At 40.0% G+C, this 19934-nt stretch overlaps 1 protein-coding gene across 8 annotated transcripts; it reads left to right on the forward strand.

The window, feature by feature from the left end:
• Window positions 1–1164: 1164 nt before the first annotated feature.
• Window positions 1165–19867, forward strand: git2b (G protein-coupled receptor kinase interacting ArfGAP 2b). 8 transcript variants are annotated; one of them, XM_030435823.1, is made up of 21 exons: window positions 1165–1410; window positions 1984–2117; window positions 2268–2380; window positions 4268–4373; window positions 5088–5174; window positions 5272–5402; window positions 7062–7156; window positions 7254–7299; window positions 7488–7493; window positions 7576–7627; window positions 7713–7785; window positions 7897–7994; window positions 8114–8225; window positions 8758–8909; window positions 9022–9174; window positions 11054–11263; window positions 11415–11504; window positions 12148–12230; window positions 13385–13540; window positions 15459–15522; window positions 15803–19867. In XM_030435823.1, exons 1-21 carry the CDS (start codon window positions 1359–1361, stop codon window positions 16010–16012), a joined length of 2223 nt encoding a protein of 740 aa, XP_030291683.1. In that variant the 5' UTR covers window positions 1165–1358; the 3' UTR covers window positions 16013–19867. The 8 variants fall into 8 exon arrangements, with proteins under 8 accessions (XP_030291683.1, XP_030291684.1, XP_030291685.1 ...); XM_030435824.1 differs by having other exon boundaries at window positions 13388–13540; XM_030435825.1 differs by having other exon boundaries at window positions 7579–7627.
• Window positions 19868–19934: the final 67 nt, after the last annotated feature.

Consider the following 19934-nt stretch of genomic DNA (forward strand, 5'->3'; position numbering starts at 1 on the left):
CTGTTGTTATGCCTATTTTTTTTATTTCTATATTGTATTGATAAGTATATCAATCAGTCAGTCAATCAAAAACTGTATTCATGTATGTACTTTCAAACAAATGAAAATGCAATTCAAAGTGCATTACAAGTTATGGAAAACATGGTACAAAAACAGGTTTAGAGACAAATGAACACCAATAGCAATACAATTAAGAGGCAGAATAATGAAAGAATAGAAAGATAAAAACAGATAATGAAATAAACAACGTGTTTTTACATTTTTACAGATTAGGACCCTTCATATGTGTCGCAATGGTTTGGGTCACTAAACTGCATCTCCACCAACCAAATTGCCAGAATAATTGTTGGCAAAGTACATTAATGCAAAACGATAGAAAAGTTACAAATGTACATTTCTTCAGGCTCAAATGTGTTTTTCCTCACTTGTCGCAGTGCTGTGCTTATACGCTGGTTAGGTTTAGACACAAAATACCTTTTTTTGTCACCACAAATACAGCCGGAGATGTATATAATAATGAATCCAACCCTGTTAGAAAGTATAGCAATGAAATGAATGTGTTTATTAAAAATCAGTGGAATGAATAGGCTCCCCTTCACTTTCAAAGAGTGAAATACTGACAGAATACAAGAAAGTAATCTGAAAACGTCAGATGAACAAGTCATTTGACTCATCATGTAACTGTTCTATAACTTCCAAACGTCGTGTATTTTCTGTTAGTCATCAAAACAGCAACTTGAGTCGACTCAAGTCAAGTCACAGTGGGTGAGTCCACATCTCTGGTAGAAAATCAATGAATCCTCATTTTTGGGTGAACTTATCCTTTAACTATAGTTTCCAGGAGTCAGATCTATGGAACAATAGAAGTTTGATGTTGCATTAATGTTGAAATATTCAAGGAAAGTAATCTACCAGACCTTTACCCAAGATGTGCTTGTAAAAGTGAACTTTGTGACATATTTAATGAATAAGCAACACCAGATTTTAATCTTTTAAAAATCTGGTGTTGCTTATTCATTTAACGCCAGCTGTGATTGGGCTGCAGGCATGGCACCTAACACACGCCCTTATTAGTGGAGATTTGCAAAGTCACATAAAATAGGCACCAAGGGAAGCAAGGAAGGAAGCGGACAAGGACGCATGGAGGAGGCACGTAGGAGGCTGCGTGACTGTTGGAATGGGACACTGCTTTGTTCAACAGTAGGGGAGGGCAGACCCGCACAGAGTTGCTTTGCCTGCTAGAAGCGTTAAATACAATCTCTTAGGGCGGACTGTCCTGCTTCACCCCCGTCTCACTGTCCTCTAACGTGTCTTTAAAATATTTGTCTCTCCTGGACTCGGAGGATTTCTATCGAGGGATGTCAAAGCGAGTGCGAAGCAGGGAGGTCTGCGCTGATTGCAGTGCTCCGGGTAATGATGTCAAAAAAGCTAGCTTTAGCTGCCTAGCTAAAGGGCTAGCCCTTACTACAACTCAGTTAGCTAACCTAGTTAACGCTAATGAACGCGTATAACTGCTTATACATTAACTAGTTGGCTATTTGAAATGGTTGCGAATGTCCTTTTTTGTATGTGGAAGCATTTGTGATAATATGAAGTATGTGTGTTATGTGTGTGTTTTTATTATCACATTAACTTGTCTTATTCTGAAACTCTTCGCTCGTCTACGACGATGGTTCAAGTCAGACGTTGACGTCGGGTTAGCTTCATCACACGAATTAGCTTAATTAGCCAGTTTGTTGCGACTCATTGAAACAAGTAACGTTAGCTAATGTTGTGGCAAAGCAGACCCACACCCACGTTGCATTTTGTGAAGGAAGCTGCTGCCCTGGTGGTGTTATTTGTTTGCTGCCAGTTAGCGAGAAGCATCGTCTTGACAAGAATCGACTAATAACCGTAAAAAGCTTCAGTTTGAGGTGAAGCTGACGTTATTAGTCGTCTAATCACTGGACTGTGTGGTTGACTAACATTTGCATCCCACTCCAGAGCCACGCTGGGCCTCTGTTAACAGGGGTGTGTTGATCTGCGATGAGTGCTGCAGCATCCATCGAGGTTTGGGGCGACACAGCTCCCAAGTCCGACATCTGACTCATTCTTCGTGGCCATCCTCCCAGTTACAGGTGAAGACATGGAGACGTGTGCACACAAAACCTCCACATGCAAATGAAATAGACGTTATTGTGATGGATGATGCAGAGGATGCACAATCAAACAAACCATGTGATTGGAGGGACAGCGTTATAAATGATGTAAATGTATTTATATTGTAGATGGTCCAGACACTGTATGGCAATGGAGCCAACTCCATATGGGAGCACAGCCTCCTGGACCCTTCCTCCTCAGTGAGTGGGAAGCGCAAAGCCAACCCCCAGGACAGAGTTCAGTAAGTGCTTTTAAGGATCTTCATGTGTCAGTGCTGATTGTGGCACGCTTGTTTGCACTTTTGATGTAAAGCTCTGCTGGCTAAATTGATTTTTCATAGTTAAGGTCAGTGAACATGCATAATCGGGGCATCGGCACCACGAGCATGACTCATGACCAGTCAGTCTCAAGTAACTTTAAGAAGTGAAGTGACCTGATCATGCAGATGGGAAAATACGAAACTAAAAATGAATTGCAATTCCAGGAAAGAAGTCTCAGTTGCAGCGACAAAACATACAACAATAACAGTGAAGACAGATCACAAGTGGCTGAGTCACAAACTATCAAAACATTCCAAACATCTGCAGCCAGATTTCCCTTTCAAACCTATTTAGAATCGATGTTAATGCATCCATGGAGCAGTGTACTTACACGCCATTTTTCCAAATTCAGTATGGACTTTAACAGTCAGTAAAAATAAGTCCAAGTGAAAAAAGGCACTAACTTCTTGTTCTTTTTTGAAAAACGTTGTTCTGTAGGTAGGATAGAAGCAGATCAAGAATAGCCTTGTAAACAATAATAAGCCAAAGGCAGTAACTCAGTCACGTTAGCTGTATGAGATTCATTTGACAGTTTTATTGACTGACTTGCTGGAAAGGAAATTTTAAAGGGTTTATGCAGCATTTCCATTTGAATGTTTTTTTAAACAAACATTATGCACTGTTACTCATAACAAAAAACAAAATGAGAGATGTGATGGGATGCAGTCACCCATATCCAATGCCAGGTATAAACACTGTGTCCGCCTCGTGTCTGGCTGGTGCAGGAAAGATAAACACATGTAAACACAGCCATGCTGAGTCCGACCCTCACGCTCGGAGAAAACGCATTTAGTCACCAGGCGACAGGCAGAAACAGACGGACCAAACGGGAATTAGCTGTTCCCGATCCCTTATTAAAGTTTCGTTCTATCTTATTGGGCGTTTCTGCATTTTGAATCAGAGGAACCTGGGCTACATTTTGTTCCGGTAGAATAGTTCCAGGTGCATTCTCCAAGGGTTGTGCTTTGTGATGGTTCAGGAACTATTGGGGCGTAATTTGCAGAGCAGTGAGGATGTCACTGAACGGTCAAACAGACCCTGCAGCTGCTTCAACTTCCTTTACTCACAAAACTAGGAAGTATTCTTGTATTGACAGAAGGACATGCGATGGAGCTTCCTTGTTGTTCATTGACATTAAAAACGTCTAGCTTTGTTGTTTGCTTCCCCAATAATGTACTGTACTTTACTCTATGTGTCAGAGATGGACAGAGATGACGTTGGTTGTATAACACTGAGGAAGGATAGATATACAGTACTTTATCTAATCTTAATTTAGATGTGAATATCTTTCTAGAATTTGTTACCCTAATGCAAGTATGGCTGCTAACGATTATTTTCATTAGTGAGTAATCTGCAGATTCATTTGAAAGATTATAATGAACATCCCAAATTTGCTTAAATTGCTCATCATAATATCTCACACACCAAAGTGACGTCTTCAGTTTCCTTCTTTTGTCCAAAATGCAAAGATTCTCTTTCATATTGTCATAAATGACAAAAGGAAAAGCAAATGTTTGACAACTTTGCTTGAAAAATGACTGACACAGAAGGCAATTTGTTTTAGATTTTTAGTTGATAGACTAACTGATTTAAGGACTAATTGATGCTGTCCTGATTGCAAGAGATGGGGAGCTTCTGACAAAACACTGTTTTTTAATTTTTTAAATTATTTTCTCTATTTAAGGGACAACAAGATCTAGTGTCTGATTTCAGTGTTATCCATCAGTAGAAAGTTTTGAACTCTGTTTGGCTGTGATTGTGTTTGGATTTCCCTGGTTTTAATTGTGAGCATCTTCTGTTGTCGCTAGTCCCAACAAGACAGAGTTCATCAAGGCCAAATATCAGATGCTGGCGTACGTCCATCGGATGCCATGTCGGGAGGATGACAGTGTAACCGCAAAAGACCTCAGCAAGGTGAAAAATAGCTCTGTTCTTTTTTTTCTTTTTTTTTGGTTAATCTCTAAATTCTTCATTTGCTAATATTTCACAGGTGCAAAAGAATCCAAAATTGTCCGATGCTAAGACACTCGTACGACTGAAACCAATGCCGGTGTTGTAAAATAAATAAACACCATATTTTGACCATTTTCGGTTTTTAACTTTAATTTTAGACCACTAAGTACAGAAGTGGTTTAGCCTATTTATAGATTGATATTTAGCATTCAGTGCAGCTGCAACACACTGCACTCACATTTTCTTGTACTAGTTTTGCTGTGACTATTAAATAGCGTAGGCTGTCTGTCTCAACTCTGGCAACAGCCACCTTTATTTCACACCGTTGATTTCGCACTTGATTTGTGCTCAGAATTCAAGCATGAATAAGATTATTTGCATATTAATACTAATAATTTCAATAAATAGTCCATAGTATTTTTGATTTGGAGAGACAAAATTGCCTGCAGGTGAAAGCACAGTATACATAAAAATCCGTTTTTGCACACATTAACTTAATTTGTTGGTATCTGTGCACAGTTTTAAGGTGATGCCCCTGCTGTATCCTTTGCTTGTAGTAGCAGAATATTGCAGCACTGTCACTCAGTTTGGGGCAGGCGCATCTTGTGAAGCCAGCACTGTGTGTATGTAGTTCACAATCAAATTAAAACAAACTACTTGTCAATTTCTTTTCAGCAACTCCATTCCAGTGTTCGGACCGGAAACCTGGAGACCTGCCTAAGACTCTTATCTCTGGGAGCGCAGGCCAACTTCTTCCATCCAGTAAGAGCAGTGCAATAAAGCAAAGAAAAAGCGCATTTAGTGAGGTTTAAGTTGGAATAATTCTAACGCTTTGTCACTGTGTTGTTTTGCACGACAGGAGAAAGGAAACACACCACTACACATAGCAGCGAAAGCAGGACAGATGTTACAAGCAGAGCTGTTGGCAGTCTATGGAGCTGATCCCGGGGCTCTGGACTCGAGTGGAAAGACCCCCATTGATTATGCAAGGTAAACAGGGCCTGTGTTTTTTCCTATTTTTTCTGCAAAAGGATGTTTTTTTCAGATGAGTGGGGATAAATGTGTGCCAACACTGTAAAAATGCTACTAACACGATCCCTAACGATTTTAGGGATGCCACAATATGTAATTTAATGTTTTGAAGCTTCTTAGTGGAGTAGGGCAATATGACCATGATATAGTGGCAGTATTTTTTTAAAACTTCATTTCGATACACGTATATATGTATTAATGATTTGTGTCTCACTATACGGGTATTGATTATAACTGTGATTTTGTTTGTATATAAATGTAAACGTCCTGTTTCTAATACACAAGTGATAATATCTAAGTAATTTCCAATTCTTTCTGTTCTTGCTCGCCATGTTATGTGGCATATATATATATATCTATAATTTTTTTGTTCAATTCATTTGCTAAAAAAGAGACAAGACACATAGTTAACTAAGTCAAAGGCGAGTTTTACTTATATGATTTCCTTTTTTTCAAATTTTCTATAGATGTCGCAACAATACCTTTGTGTGATTCTTTAGGCAGCGATAATTATGTCGTTACACTCTGCAATGGTGACAGCCCTAATCTCAATATTCTGAAATCGCCTCAAAAGAACTGCAGACATGGTAGGACTGCGCAGCAAAATCATATGTCATGATACATTTGATCAAATACATTGATTGATATCGTGACAATAATGTAAGGATGATTATCGGTACTTTCACAAAATGTTTACACAACGAGAGTTTCATTAGATCATTATCAATAATGTGGCTATGATTTCTAAGTGCTAACGGAAGAACATTCTGGTAAGTCACTGCAATGTATAGAAAACATAGTAAACGTAACAGTTTTGACTGCTGTTGCAAGTCGCATAACCTGTCGTGTGCCTGCAAGCATCGCCTTAACAGACAAAGCCCAGCTCACTGGTGCTGCAGGAAATGATACACATCCTCTGGAGAGCACAGAAACAAACTGTTGCGTGTATAGAATATGTACTGTTTCTATATTGAGGTGTTAATGACGAGATGTTGCAGATTATAACTTGAAAGGAAAGTCACAGGAGGTTAACAGAAACAAGCAGATACAACCTAGGCCAGTTTCCAGTTAAAATGGCTAACATATTGAGCATGCCTCGCACAACAATGAACATTGTGACACTGACCCATTGGCATTAAGTCAGTTTGACTAATTCAATAAGGGTATGACTAAGTGAGGCAGAAGAGGAAGGAAAAACTGTGTAGCTCCGTATGCTAGTTGCTGACTCAGCTGGACTAGTTCAGCGTAAGTGGAAGGAAAATCTAGAAAAAAGAAAATGGACAATGTCTGCATTTCACAGTAATGAGAGCTAAGGAATCATCGCCTTGTTTGTCTTAAAGATAATTATATTTTATGGTGTTTCTGGCATAACAGAGATTTGGTTGTGTCTAAGCATGAACAGCTAACACCCACAGAGCTTCTACTTTATTTCTGTGCTCATTACTTTGACACTGAGTCACCAAACCAACATTGTGTTGAGAAAGGTATTGTTTTTGTGAACTTTACAGGCACACAGCTGTTCCATAGATAAATTTAAAGGCCCACCTGAGGCATTCTGTAGCTTCAGTACAGAGCCATATTTCTGAAACATGACCTTTATATTCTTAATCTGTGCAGACAAGCGGGGCATCAGGAGCTGGCAGAGAGGCTAGTGGAGATACAGTATGAACTCACTGACCGGTTAACATTTTACCTTTGCGGTAGGAGACCAGGTGAGTAGGCACATCAGGCGGAGCTGCTGCATGGCATTTGAGAGCCTTCGTGCTTTTTCTATGGTAGTTACACTCTTTAATGTCCTTGCTGTTGCAGGTCACAGAAACGGGCAACACTTCATCATCCCGCAGATGGCAGACAGGTAAAAGCTATGTCTTAAGTCATAGTCAGGATTTGGTTTTAGATTTTTTTTTGTTTATAGTTACAAACATTGAGGTCTTGTAATGCACAGGATAATAAAGCCTCAGCTCTGCATACAGGCAGTATGATAAGACAGCAAAATAATTACAGTCGTATTTTGTCCTATGCTGCATTCTTGTGATGGATAAGAAATAAGTAAGTATGCCTTTACCATCAAGTGTCTCTTTGTTTAATTTCGTCAGCAGACAAATAATCATGTGAATTTTTCCATCCAAAGCAGCCTGGATTTGTCAGAGTTTGCAAAAGCAGCAAAGAAGAAGCTCCAGTCGGTGAGATTTTTTTTCTGATCCTGGGGTCCGCAGTGTCTTCTCCTGGTCCATTGCTAACCAAAAATTCTGCTTTATTTTGTGCCAGCTAAGTAACCATCAGTTTGAAGAACTTGCCATGGATGTTTATGATGAAGTTGACAGAAGAGAAACGGATGCAGGTGAGAGTCTTACGAATTGTAAAACTATACAGTGCAAATAGTACGGGTTATGCCTGTATTTCGATTACCATCTTGGGTGTTATATGTATCTTATGTTGTGCTTTTTTCCAGTGTGGTTGGCCACTCAGAACCACAGCACACTTGTAACAGACACCACGGTTGTGCCTTTTCTGCCGGTCAATCCAGAGTACTCATCTACCAGAAATCAGGCAAGTGATTTCACCAGGGTCACCCCCTGTTTTAAACTTTCATTTGTTGTTGGAATGCTGGATTTAACAGTCCCATCACATTTTGTCCTCTTTGTGTTTTGATGCATTTGTTTTCTCAGGGTCGGCAAAAACTGGCAAGGTTTAGTGCTCATGAATTTGCCACCTTGGTCATCGATATTCTAACTGATGCTAAACGACGGCAGTGGGGTAACTCCTGTGAAAGTCCCAAAGGTATAATCTCTCTTTCACACCTAATGTTCTTTGCTAATGTACTTTTGTTTGGGGTTTGTTCTATTTTTGTAAATACTGCAGTAAAAGTGATCCTCAGCACAGACAGAGGAGACGATGAAAAACAGAAATGAAGCAGTGAAGAGAGTTTAAATTGGTTGCTGCAAACAAGATGCAGAAAGTCAGCGTTGAACTTTGCATTTAAATGTCAGCCATGTGGGCTCAGCTGTAAGCGCCACAATTAGAGTGCAGACCATATGTACTGCTGTTGGTGCAGAAACATAGCCAAACACAGACTTGAATAACAAAAGCCCCCTTTATTGTGTGAATTATAACAAACCACATCACAGCCTATTCCTTCCTTGGGCACACTGATGGAAGATTGCTAGGTCTAATGAAGAGGAGCGAGTCCTGACTTTTGGATTCACTAAACACAGAATGAAATGTGTTCCTCCGCTATTTGAATCATGCAGCTGCCTGTCGCCAGCGGGGCTTGTTTGATCTCTAATTCTTTGATCTCGTCGTCTGCTTTTAGACAATGTAGAGCTCATCCTTCAGGGAATAGACAGTCGCCATAACAGTGAGAGCCAGGACAATGACCAGCCAGATTACGACAGTGTGGCATCAGATGAAGATCCAGTGCAGGAGGCCAGCTGCGGGGATAGCTGCAATGATCGAAGGACCAAGGTTAATTTTGTTGTTTGTTTTCTTACGAACCTTTACTTTCAAGATATTTGATACATCTTGGTTTAATTTTCAAACAGTTAGAATGAATCCTAAATAACACGTTCTGCCGCAGAGCTCCGAGTCATCCGACCTCTCCGATGGACCAATCACAGTGCAGGAATTCATGGAGGTGAAGAGCGCCCTGACTGCATCAGAAGCCAAAATACAACAGCTCCTTAAAGTCAACTGCCACCTTAGTGAAGAGCTGCGAATGATGCAAAGCAAGGTTGGTAAATTCACATGTAATGCCAATTTTTAGGAAATATATTGATCAGGTATTTGATCTTGGTGTTTCCACATAAGTCGATTGCCATCACTTTAATAAGAAGTTGGCACATATTAATATTCAAGATCTGCTGTTAACGGTAGCTTTATACTGGATTTATGCCACACAAGTCCTCTTTGGTGCTTGCTATGTTGGTCACATTTCTTTGCTCTTGATTGTAAAAAACAGGTTGTTCTAAAATGTTTAAATTGTGTGTGCAAGACTTGATCCATCTTCATGTTACCAGAGACATTTAGTAATTACATTTCATAACGGAACATGAGTAATTTATGGTAAGGGTCATTCCTGTTCCCTTAAATTTTACATTATACTGGGTATGAATTATACAGTACATGAATTTGCAGGGAAGATCAGATTTTGATGTATAAATGGATGAAAATACGGGAGAAGCTTATAACTCCGTACTTGTTGATTTCTTCACTGCTAGTGCAACAGACAAAATGGCTCCTATGTTTCTGGATGTGGTAAAATTCCTGTGGTAATAATTAACAATCACCAGACTTCCTCTCCTATGTTGAAACGGCTAAAACCGATTGGATGTTAGACTTGTTTGTGGTCTAAAAGAGAGTGGGGATTCACAGATGTTAAAGAACCAAGTAATAATCAACAAATGTTAACTGGAGAAGAAGTTGTAAGCCCTCATTATCTGGAAAACCATTAAATAGCCACCATCCGTTTGGTGCTTCAGCCACAAACTTTTATCATGATATCAACTCTGCACTGACCATTGTAAAGATTTCAGTAAATGAGATCACTGACAACTCCAGGAGGCATGTAGTAGAAAGCATTAGCAAACAAAAAAAATGAGCTATATATTTATAGATCCAGACATATCAGTTCCTCATTTCTCAGTAGTACAAAAAAAGTCCCTCTTAGGCCCAGTGGTATTTGAAGTTGTATGTTCTCTGTGCCAGTAGCCTGTGCCTTCAGTCTATACTATCAATCTGTCTGGGTTGAATTTACATTTGGCTTTTTTTTCTTTATATCTGTTGGCTGTTTCTGTTTGCCTGTCCTCAGCTCCTGAAATTGTTGCACGATGAATCATCTTATGGACGGACCAAATTTGCATGCTTAGAAAAAATATGTTCTGTTTAACGAACACAAGGCGGTTTGTCACCCACGTTCCCGTTTTTGGAAATGGCAGCATTTTATTTCTCATATGTCTTAAAGTTCTCCACAGCCCACTTCTATTCTCTCCTTAGTTGGCTGAGAGACAGTGTTAAAACAACATACTGCCTCCTCCTGCTGGTTTGTTCACTCCTCAACCATACTGCTGTTATTTCCCGTCAAAAGTGGCCATCCCAGTAATGTTCTTTACTGCATCAACATCAACATGCATTTACTTTTTTGGCATTATGTTTGAAACTGCCATAAAATATTTATCATTTATCATCATCTATCAGACTTATTTTCATGATGTTATGATTTGTTGAAGTCTGTTTCTCCAATGGTGGGGATTAAGGTTAACTGGTGGCGAAACACAGTTGCTGAAAAATCATGTTTCCCTTTGTTATCTTCAGTTTGTGAGTGTTGTTAATGTAAATAAGGGTTACCACTTGTTCAGCAGTTTCTCAAGTGGTCTTATTTCAGGAGTTATCAGCTTGCAGTGTCAGCATTTAATTTGTCAGCGAAACAGGCCTTTTTGTTGTGAGAAAAACTTTTTGAAGAGAAACCAAAAACAAAAGAGGAACATAGAGGAATTGCTTTTCTCCTGGAGGCTTAGATGTTTTCTTCTCCATTATTGATGTCTGGCCATTCTTTTGTAAGGAGATCATCCCCACAGCTACAGTCCAATTGAAAGATGTTTTGTTCTCTCCAGCTGAACTCCCTGCAGACTGAAAACACAACACTGCGATGGCAGACCCCTGGCGGGCAACAACACCTCCAGGGGCCCTTAGGTCGACACCAACCCCGCGGAGGTCGCGCCATGTCCATGTACGAGACAGGCTCAAGTCCCAGGCAGTACCCCCACAGAGTTGAATCGGCACGGCAAGAGGATGGGGTCGTTTTACAGCCATTCCCAACCAATGTAAGCACAGAGGCACCGCTGATCCTGCTGGGTCATCCTCACAAGACAGAACAATGATGCCTGGCTTGGGGCTGGTGTTGGTTTTTCATTCATTAATTTATTCATTGCATCTCATTACGAGTATGCTCAACTTGGTTTGACCCCTTTTTAGATTGGGAGGGGTCCTTTGGGGACGGCTGCTTCCTCCCTCCCTACCTTCCCCTCTTCCCTGTCCTGGTCGTGGGATGAGAGATCTCGAAGGGTTAAGTACAGAAGTTCCCCTCGGTTTCACAGGCAGCCCTCCGGGGATGGTGAAAACTGTCCCCCCCCTGCTTGACCCCACAGTCTTCTCTCTCCTGAGTCTTTTAAACTGCTTTATTTTTTATCAGTATCGCCTGCCTGCCTGCCTGCATGCACCACAGTGCCTCTGCTTCAGTTCAACTAACTGAACAACTCCAGCTTTTTGTCCACAGGAAACCTTTAACCAGAGCTGCTTCAGCTCAAGTCAACACCAGAGATGATGATGAAATGTTGTTCCAGAGAAAGCTGTACAAGTGGTCACAGTCGAATACCCAGAAAAAAATGGATACAATAGCTCATCATAATGTGCTTATTAGTCCTTGCTGCTGATAAGTGCACCCACAGCTCAGGATTTCTTCGCATCTACTAATCGCATCCACTGCAGTACACATTGTGTCATGCCGCAATGACCTGGTGTTATATTTCCTGTTTTTCTCTCTTCATCTGCTTTGAAACCAAATGTTGTAATAATATTGTCAACTTGATTACAGAACTGCATGATTCTGATTTTTCATGTGCCTACAGTAGTTTCTTAAATGTTTGTGCTAATCATATACAGCAGATACTCTGTTTGAATTGATTTTAATTCACTGATGTGTCTGTAGGGCTGTAGTCTGGAAGGACAGGGTATCATGCTGGAGAATGATTACGACACCACACCCAACCACTCTGAACTGGAGGAGACTGAGTAAGAAAAATTTAACTTTGTAGTCATGTGTGATAAATGGCACGGACCGTGAAACTAAGTCATTGTTAAACAAAACTTTGCGAAGGTTTGTAACATAGATATCTTTATTTTTATATATTAAAAATCCTCCATTCATTTGTTAAAACCAGCTAAATGCGTTCTTTGAATTAATTCAAGGAACTTCTGTGTTATGCTGGAAGCTCGTCATTCATTTATATTAGCTGACTCCATTTCTAAAGTAACTGTTGCTTGTAAGAGTGGAGAGAGGCATCTGCTCACATATGGCTAATGAAAAAGTGATACATTACATACAGTTAATACATGTAGATTATCACAAATTGTTACATAGAGCCCCTTTGAAAGGGTTTTTGTTATGTATCAGCTCTTAAAAATGATTTCTTTTGTATTAAGTTGCTAGTTGCATGCAGTATTTACTGAAGTAAATTTAAGAAGCAGTAAAAGAGATGGAGTCAGAAATGTCTGGAAAAAACTTTGAAGTTAAATAAATGGGAAGGTTTTTCTTCTTGGTTCTGGTGCTTGAGATGATGATGTCATTGTATCATAAGCTTACAAAGTTAATGGTCACACAAAGGGAGGGGAGAGGGCTAGACTAATATTGGTTTTGACAGATGTTTGGAAAGAGTCCCTGATCTGAACAGTCTGGCTGTACGGGACTGAGTTACCATATTTGTACTTGCACCTATCTGACGTAAGCGGACAGGAAGAGCTTGTAGCCCCGCACACATCATCTACCCGTGGTTGTTCTTTTCCATTTGCATACATGTACTTTTTACATCAACTTCTGTCAAACAATTTTAGTGCTATTTTTGGTATTTTTTCACGAGGGTTTAGCTTGGATCAAACCTAACAGGCATGGAATTGAGATGTTGAGCATTAAACTCTGCTGCATTGTTGTATTTTCAAATTAGAAGCCAGACTGCATTTGTATTACCACAGCGAATCATATTTCTCTTCACTCCCAGTCATGAGTATACAAGGACCGTATTTAAAAAGGAACCTCACTGGTTTCGGACTGGAACAACACCTTAATTTTTTTCAAAACCTGTGTTTATCAGTTAAAATAAAGTATATAAACCTTTGTCTTTGTGAGTTGCAGTGCACAAAGCAGTGAGTCATTTTCTTTTCATTTGTAGCAGTCCTGTTCCAGCTTCGGATACAGTGGAGCCGGGGGAGGAGGGGGAGGAAGATGCCACCCTGCCATGCACAGAAGACGTCATCTGTAAGACAGAGCAGATCACCAAAAACATACAGGAGCTTCTGAGAGCTGCCCAGGAGACCAAACATGAAAGGTAGTTTATGGTTCATAGATCATTAATACATAATATTAAAAAAAGCATAACATTTGTCAACTTCAGATAGATATGTTCAAAAGTGGTTGATAATTCAGACCTTGTCATGATTTGATGTGCTGTAAACCACAGTTTGCTGACTGTCAGCTTTATATTTCAACCACAGCTCTATTTTTTGTCATTGTTTTGAAGAGGGTAAATGCTGTTTCATCCTGTCTCAGCTGCTTCTAGGTCAGTGGTTTTCAGTAGTTGTCCTCAGGCGCGAGGACCCTGCTGGTTTTCATTTATAGCCAGCCAGTCAGTCGCTGATGTACCTGAGATGCAAGGCAACTGCAGTGATAGTAGCCAGCAGCATTCTTTCAAGGATTCTGAGCCTCACAGGCGGGCCTCTGTCCCTAGAAGCTGTGAATCTGCTGGGGGTAGGCCTTCACTCTTTACATGCAGCTGGCAGGAAACAAACACTGCAGGATCATGTATTCCCCTGTGACCTCCCTTATCCATAGAGAGTTAGTTTAGTCAACAAGGTCTCCTATGTTTACCATATATTTATTTCCTGTTGTTGTTATTTTGAATTTTCTGGTTTTTACCATGATGTAAGATATGAACCCTTTTAACTCCTTCCAGTGTTTCTACAGTTGAAACATTTTAAAAATAATTGTCTTCACAGTATTCACAATAGGGAAAGGCTAATTGTGTCAAATCATGACTTTTATTTTGCGAGAAATATTGTTGCTGATGTGGATTGGGATATTTTTCCCGCTCCATATTAAACTTCGGTCAGTCAGTCACATCAGTACTTCTTTCCAAGCTATAACTGTTCTATTACAGGCTTTCACAGCTTCATTATGTGCGTTCTGTTGTTGGGATATTGGTCTCAGTTTTTGGTTTCAGTTTGAGTTTAAGTCATATGGTGATGTGTTTATCTTTTCATGAGGTGTCACTGAAATTAACACTCTTTATTTTGAAGCTTTAACAGTGACGTCGTCAGCTAACCCAGGGCTTTGCGGTTTTGTGACACATTTAATCGTAGCTTGTTACCTCTTATGGAAACGTGTACCACTGCCATGGATACATTTATCTATATCATCACAGTAGACACTTACTGCTTTACTCAGACCTGCTGAAGTTGTGTAAACAGCAGTAATATCTGTAGACAGGTTTATATTCCTTAACAGGCGAGCTGGACCGGTTCACAACATGAGGCATCATGCATGAGCTACTTTGTGTGTATAATTTGAGAAGAGTGTGCTATTGAGCAGGGGCAGGTGTGGCTCGGGAGGTAGAGCAGTCGTCCACAAATCAGAGGTTGGTTTGATCACCGGCCTCCTGACCCTCTTTGAACCCCAAATTGCTGCCGATCTTCTATCGGTGTGAGAGTGTGTATGAATGGATATTACTCCTGATGAGCAGCTGGCACCTTGCATGGTAGCCTCTTCCACCCGTGTCTGAATGTTAGTATGAATTTGTGACTTTACTTGTGTTGTAAAGCATTTTTGAGTTTTGAAAGCACTGAGTAGTCAATATAGCTACGGAATTTAAGATTTCATATTGTATTTGGTTTTTAAAGCTTTACATGAGCTGGCACCCCTGTACTGTATCTTAGAACTTCTCTCCCCCAAATCCAGCTCGAGTCCTATTATATCCTCAGATACACTGCTTTTACCTGTTTAGCAAGATAATGTCTTTGCAGTGGCAGCTTCAAAGTTTGATGTTGTCTTTGTATTGCTTTTTATTATTGCCATTGTGCCTTTACTTCTGTTTGTGCCTTCTTTCTACTGACTAATTTGACATCACTTCTGTCAGATCTGGTATTTTTTTGACATGATATTTGAATGCAACGTGCAGGTTGCTCCTTTTCAACGTGATTTTAAGGAATATTTTGTGATGTGATTCAGCATCTTGTGTCCATCTCCCTCAGCTTCCTGCCTTGTTCAGAAAAGATCTGCATGGCTGTGACAGAGATGGCTGCCCTGTTTCCCAAGGTAAGATAACTCCAACCAACATCGCGGTGTCCCTCCCCCGAGCAATTAAGGGATTTGTTGTTTGTTTGAAAGCAGCCAGAGGTAATCTTAACTGACTTGTTTATATTGGGTAGACCCTGTTCATTGCATTACTTGGTTTTATGTTTACCATTTATTAGATTGCTTTGTTTTATGTTTACTCTGACACACACAGCCTACTGACCACAATGAAGGTTTATTTATGGCCATTGTCACGTCGGTCCCTTATCGAGTCTCCATCACCCCTCCTCTCCCTTCACAGAGGCCGTCCTCGGAGACGGTGCGAGGGTCTCTGTGTCTGCTCACTTCGAGCGCCAGCCGGCTCCACGGAGAGTGCCAGAAGGCAGCAGAACACAACCCCTGCCCATCGGACATCCAGCTGGTCACTCAGCAGGTCATCCAGTGCGCCTATGACATTGCCAAAGCTGCCAAGCAACTTGTCACTGTGACAACCAAAGAAAACAACAACTAACTAAAACCCAAAGACATTCCTGATACACTCAAAATACAGTTTATCAACAATGTTGCTAATTTCAACTTAATCAGTGTTAACACCTTCTTTTATTTTATGTTTTGGTTTTCCCATATTAATCAGTGTCAGTATCCGCATACATTCCTTGAGGTGAGAAAAAAAGAAGCACCATGCAAAATAACATATAAATCAAAACATTTATTTATTTTGTTGTTTTTGTATCATGGTAATACGGAGTAACCCAACACCTTTAAAAATGTAGGACAGAATCTCCTACTATTCTTTACCTCACAAAAAGAGAGAACAATTAAAAGGTGCCATATGTAAGAATGTTAGCCTTAAACATGAAAAAATGTACACAAATGATTAACAGACTGTGAAGATAGGTTTTATTTATGTTTTGTATTGCAGAGATATCTGTAGATGGCATGCTAACCAGCTAGCCCCGAGCCACTTTGTTCCTCTAGGGATGATAGTCAGAGAGAAAACAACACTAACACTCCCCCAGCGCTAAAAGCTCCCCGTCTGGACAGATTCAGCTAATAGGAGCGATTGCTGCACAACTAATTGAGCTTACAGCAGCTAGTAAGTGGTTACTCAGATGATACGCTGCCCCCTATTTGTTTGGAGTACGAATCGTCCCGTGGCCAATTCTTACATATTGCACCTTTTTAATCCACATACTTTCCAAAAAAGTGCAATGTATATGTGTGTATATAAAAAACAATTAGAACAATAAGCAGTCGAGCCTTCCACACTGTACTTTCTCCATAGAGGTCATCAGTTGTGGTCCTTGAGGTCAAAAGGCCACAATTCTGCAAAGAGACCTGGCATCAGGGATCAGAACAGATGGACCTTAATCTATACCAGTGACAACAGATCATTTTCCTTTTAGCCATTTTACATTTTTTAAGATGCAACGACAGTATTTTAATCTTGATTCATTGTGATGCCACTTGCTTAGAATTCAAATGTTTGTTTTGCGAGCAAACTGTGATTTATAAAAAAAGAAAATAGCTTCAGTGCGTCGAGCACCGTGTAAGGCCAGCAGTACCAAGAGTGTGCACACTTTCATTCCATCCAGCAGGTCCAGCAGGTGATTTCACTGTTCAGTCCCTCCACTCTGGTCAAAAATGTGTTTATAGGTAAAGTATCAGTAGTTTTTGGAGTTACAATGTTACAGCCATACTTCTGATGTTGCGTGCGTGCGTGTGTGTGTATGAGAGAGTGATGGCCTCAGCGGCCCGTGTGAAATCCGTTTTGAATCAGTTTTAATAGCATTATGCAAATATATAAGATGTATGTATCCATGTAATTCTTTATCAAAATAACCCAAATGCTATTCTATTTATAAACTGTATGTCTTACCTCTAAGAAAATATCAATGTTTATTTTCATAAGCTTTTTGTTTTAACATGATGCTCCTCACAGACTAACTTTTGTTCTGAGGTTTGGGACGTCTCAGCTGGCAGTAAGTTATAGGCAACTTGTGATCTCTGTTTATTCGGTGTGGTGCTGTAACTCCAGTGTGTTAGATGCTGCCTGTGGTCACATACGTACAGCTATGGTTTACAATCACTGATAAAAAAAAAAATGTGCCCTCAAAGTTAGAGTACCTGTTGTAGAACCTGGGCCTAATGTGTCACTTATTGTTGTAAGCCAGATCAGTTTCAACCCGGGCTGGAAAGAGTACTTGAATATGCTGCATATGTGGAGTACAGATGATTCAATGGTAACCAAGTGGAAGTAAGATTACCTGTGTTGGAAAGCATTGAATGAACAGTGACAAAGTATCTCTTTTGAGGACAACAATTAGCAAGCACTTTCAATATGAATATTGAGCAATCTCTCTCCAATTCAATGATAATTTAAAGTGATGAATGTCTTTTCTCTTTATGACAGCTTTCTCAGAAGGCTGCCTAAGAGATTCAAAGCCAACAGAAGCACAGGATGTCATAGATATATATCTAAATGAACTTAAATCCTCTCAAGTACAGATTATTGCATCTTTTAATTTGAAAACAAAAAACTCAAGGTCCACTTTTTGTGACCTTTGAACGATATCTCACACCCTCTTTATCCTGTATGGGCAGATCCTTAACAGGGAGTGGGTGATTTTAACTGGATGTCATTGATTTAACTCTGAAATTGATATGGGTTGATCAGAAGCTGTCAGCCTGTTTAAAGAACAGCTTTAGAATTTAGCTTCACTTCAGCATTTTTGAACACGAGAAGGAGAGAATGATTTACAGAAAACGTGTTTCTTATAAACTTGAAGGATATTGACATATTTTACGCAGATGATGACAGTTGTGCTTGTAAACTACATAATGTGCACCAGTTTCAGCTAAGTACTCACCCAACCCTTGTTTTTTTTTATATTGTTCTATATGGTGGCCCGAAAAGAGACATTTTCCTTTCTTTACTGATGCAATCCTAATGCAAAGTGTGTTTTTGTCTTTAACAGCTTCACTTTTAAATGGTTCTATATTCCAACAGTAATTGCTCAGATGAGGGTTTGGTCTATACCCATCGCTCTCCTCCCTCTGTTCATGCAGTAAAAGAGAAAATACATTTCCTGGTATCCCTGCCCACTTAAACCAATCAGGACAGAGAACGGCTAAAAGAGGCGGTCCTGTCTGCTCGTGAACACACACAGCAGGATCCTGCTATGTCATTCAGGTGATAATGTAGAGGAGGGAGGGTTTAGAGAACTGTTATTTCAGGAAAACTTTATATGGTCATGAATGGAGGGAGACAAATCATTTTTTGATCCCACTTGAATTACGACCTTTAACTACACATATGAAGTTTGTCAGTCTAAAAGATAATTTTTCAAGTCAAGAAAGTCGCAGATGGTCATAAAACTAATGAAATATAAGACTGGTAACATTTTATATTGTTATATCTTGTTAAATGGTCAGCGAAACCTGTAACTCAACTATCGTAGAGTTGGTCCTGTATATTATCAGCTCACAGAATTGAAGAACCACCCTTTCACCTAATTGCAGTTGTCAAAATGGCCAGTTTTATTGTGATTTTCATCTTTTTAAGTATCTTTTCTGTGCCGAGTTGATGGCTGTGTTGGTGTTTGTGTCGTGTGTTGAGCGAGACGATGTAGTTCACTGGGCCGAAACTAGCTGACACTTCTCTTTTAAACTGACAAACATCATATGTGTAGTTCGGGGCACAATTAAAGCGAGAGCGAATCGTTATTTGTCTTTCTCCAATAATCTTTCCGAAATGGGGTCCCGTGGGGTCCACCGGAAGGGGCTTGACTTCGGCTCTTTATTGATGACTCCAAAACGGACAGGAAGTCGGCTGAGATGACGACAAAGCTTGCAGCAGCTTTAATGGCAAATGCTTCAAGGCTCTGTAACACGAGCACATGTAGAGATCGGTAACAATGGTCATTTTACACTAACGCCTACCTACAAGTTTGCGTAGTGGGCATACCAGACCAAGTAAGGTGTGGAGTGTAATGAATTAAACAATGGTGCAATTTATAGCTTATGAATGCAACTGTTAATTTGAAATGTGTTATTTCTTCTTTCAAAAATCACAGTGTTGATTTAATCTTTATTTCAAACCAGATACTTTAAAAAACGTCCACAATTAAAGTGAGAATAGGTTGCTTTAACATCCTGGTCTTAAATAACTAAAGAAGTGCTCCTGGGTTACAGTGTGGTGACAGCAGTGTGTGTGTGTGTATGTGTGTGTGTGTGTGTTCAGCTCGTCTCCAGCCCTGGTTTCAAACGCTGACTTTGACCTCCCTGTAACTTCAAGCCTCCCACTGCCTCTGTGGTCCAAACAATCCCTACCTTAGGTTATAATAAAGTATAACTCATACCTCAACCAGCTCTTCTTGTCGTGTTATCTGTGTACCACTGTTTATTGTGCACTCGGGGCGTTTTTGTTCTTT

The sequence above is a fragment of the Sparus aurata genome, chromosome 12 (assembly GCF_900880675.1).
Source record: "Sparus aurata chromosome 12, fSpaAur1.1, whole genome shotgun sequence".
In the NCBI taxonomy this organism is placed as follows: Eukaryota; Metazoa; Chordata; class Actinopteri; order Spariformes; family Sparidae; genus Sparus; species Sparus aurata.

Excerpts from the sequence above, each read along its gene's own strand:
- git2b (XM_030435823.1), top strand. The coding sequence starts at position 1,359 with ATGTCAAAGCGAGTGCGAAGCAGGGAGGTCTGCGCTGATTGCAGTGCT. Across the intron at positions 2,118-2,267 it reads GGCCATCCTCCCAGTTACAG|ATGGTCCAGACACTGTATGG; the intron begins GTGAAGACATGG and ends TTTATATTGTAG. Across the intron at positions 9,175-11,053 it reads TGCGAATGATGCAAAGCAAG|CTGAACTCCCTGCAGACTGA; the intron begins GTTGGTAAATTC and ends TGTTCTCTCCAG.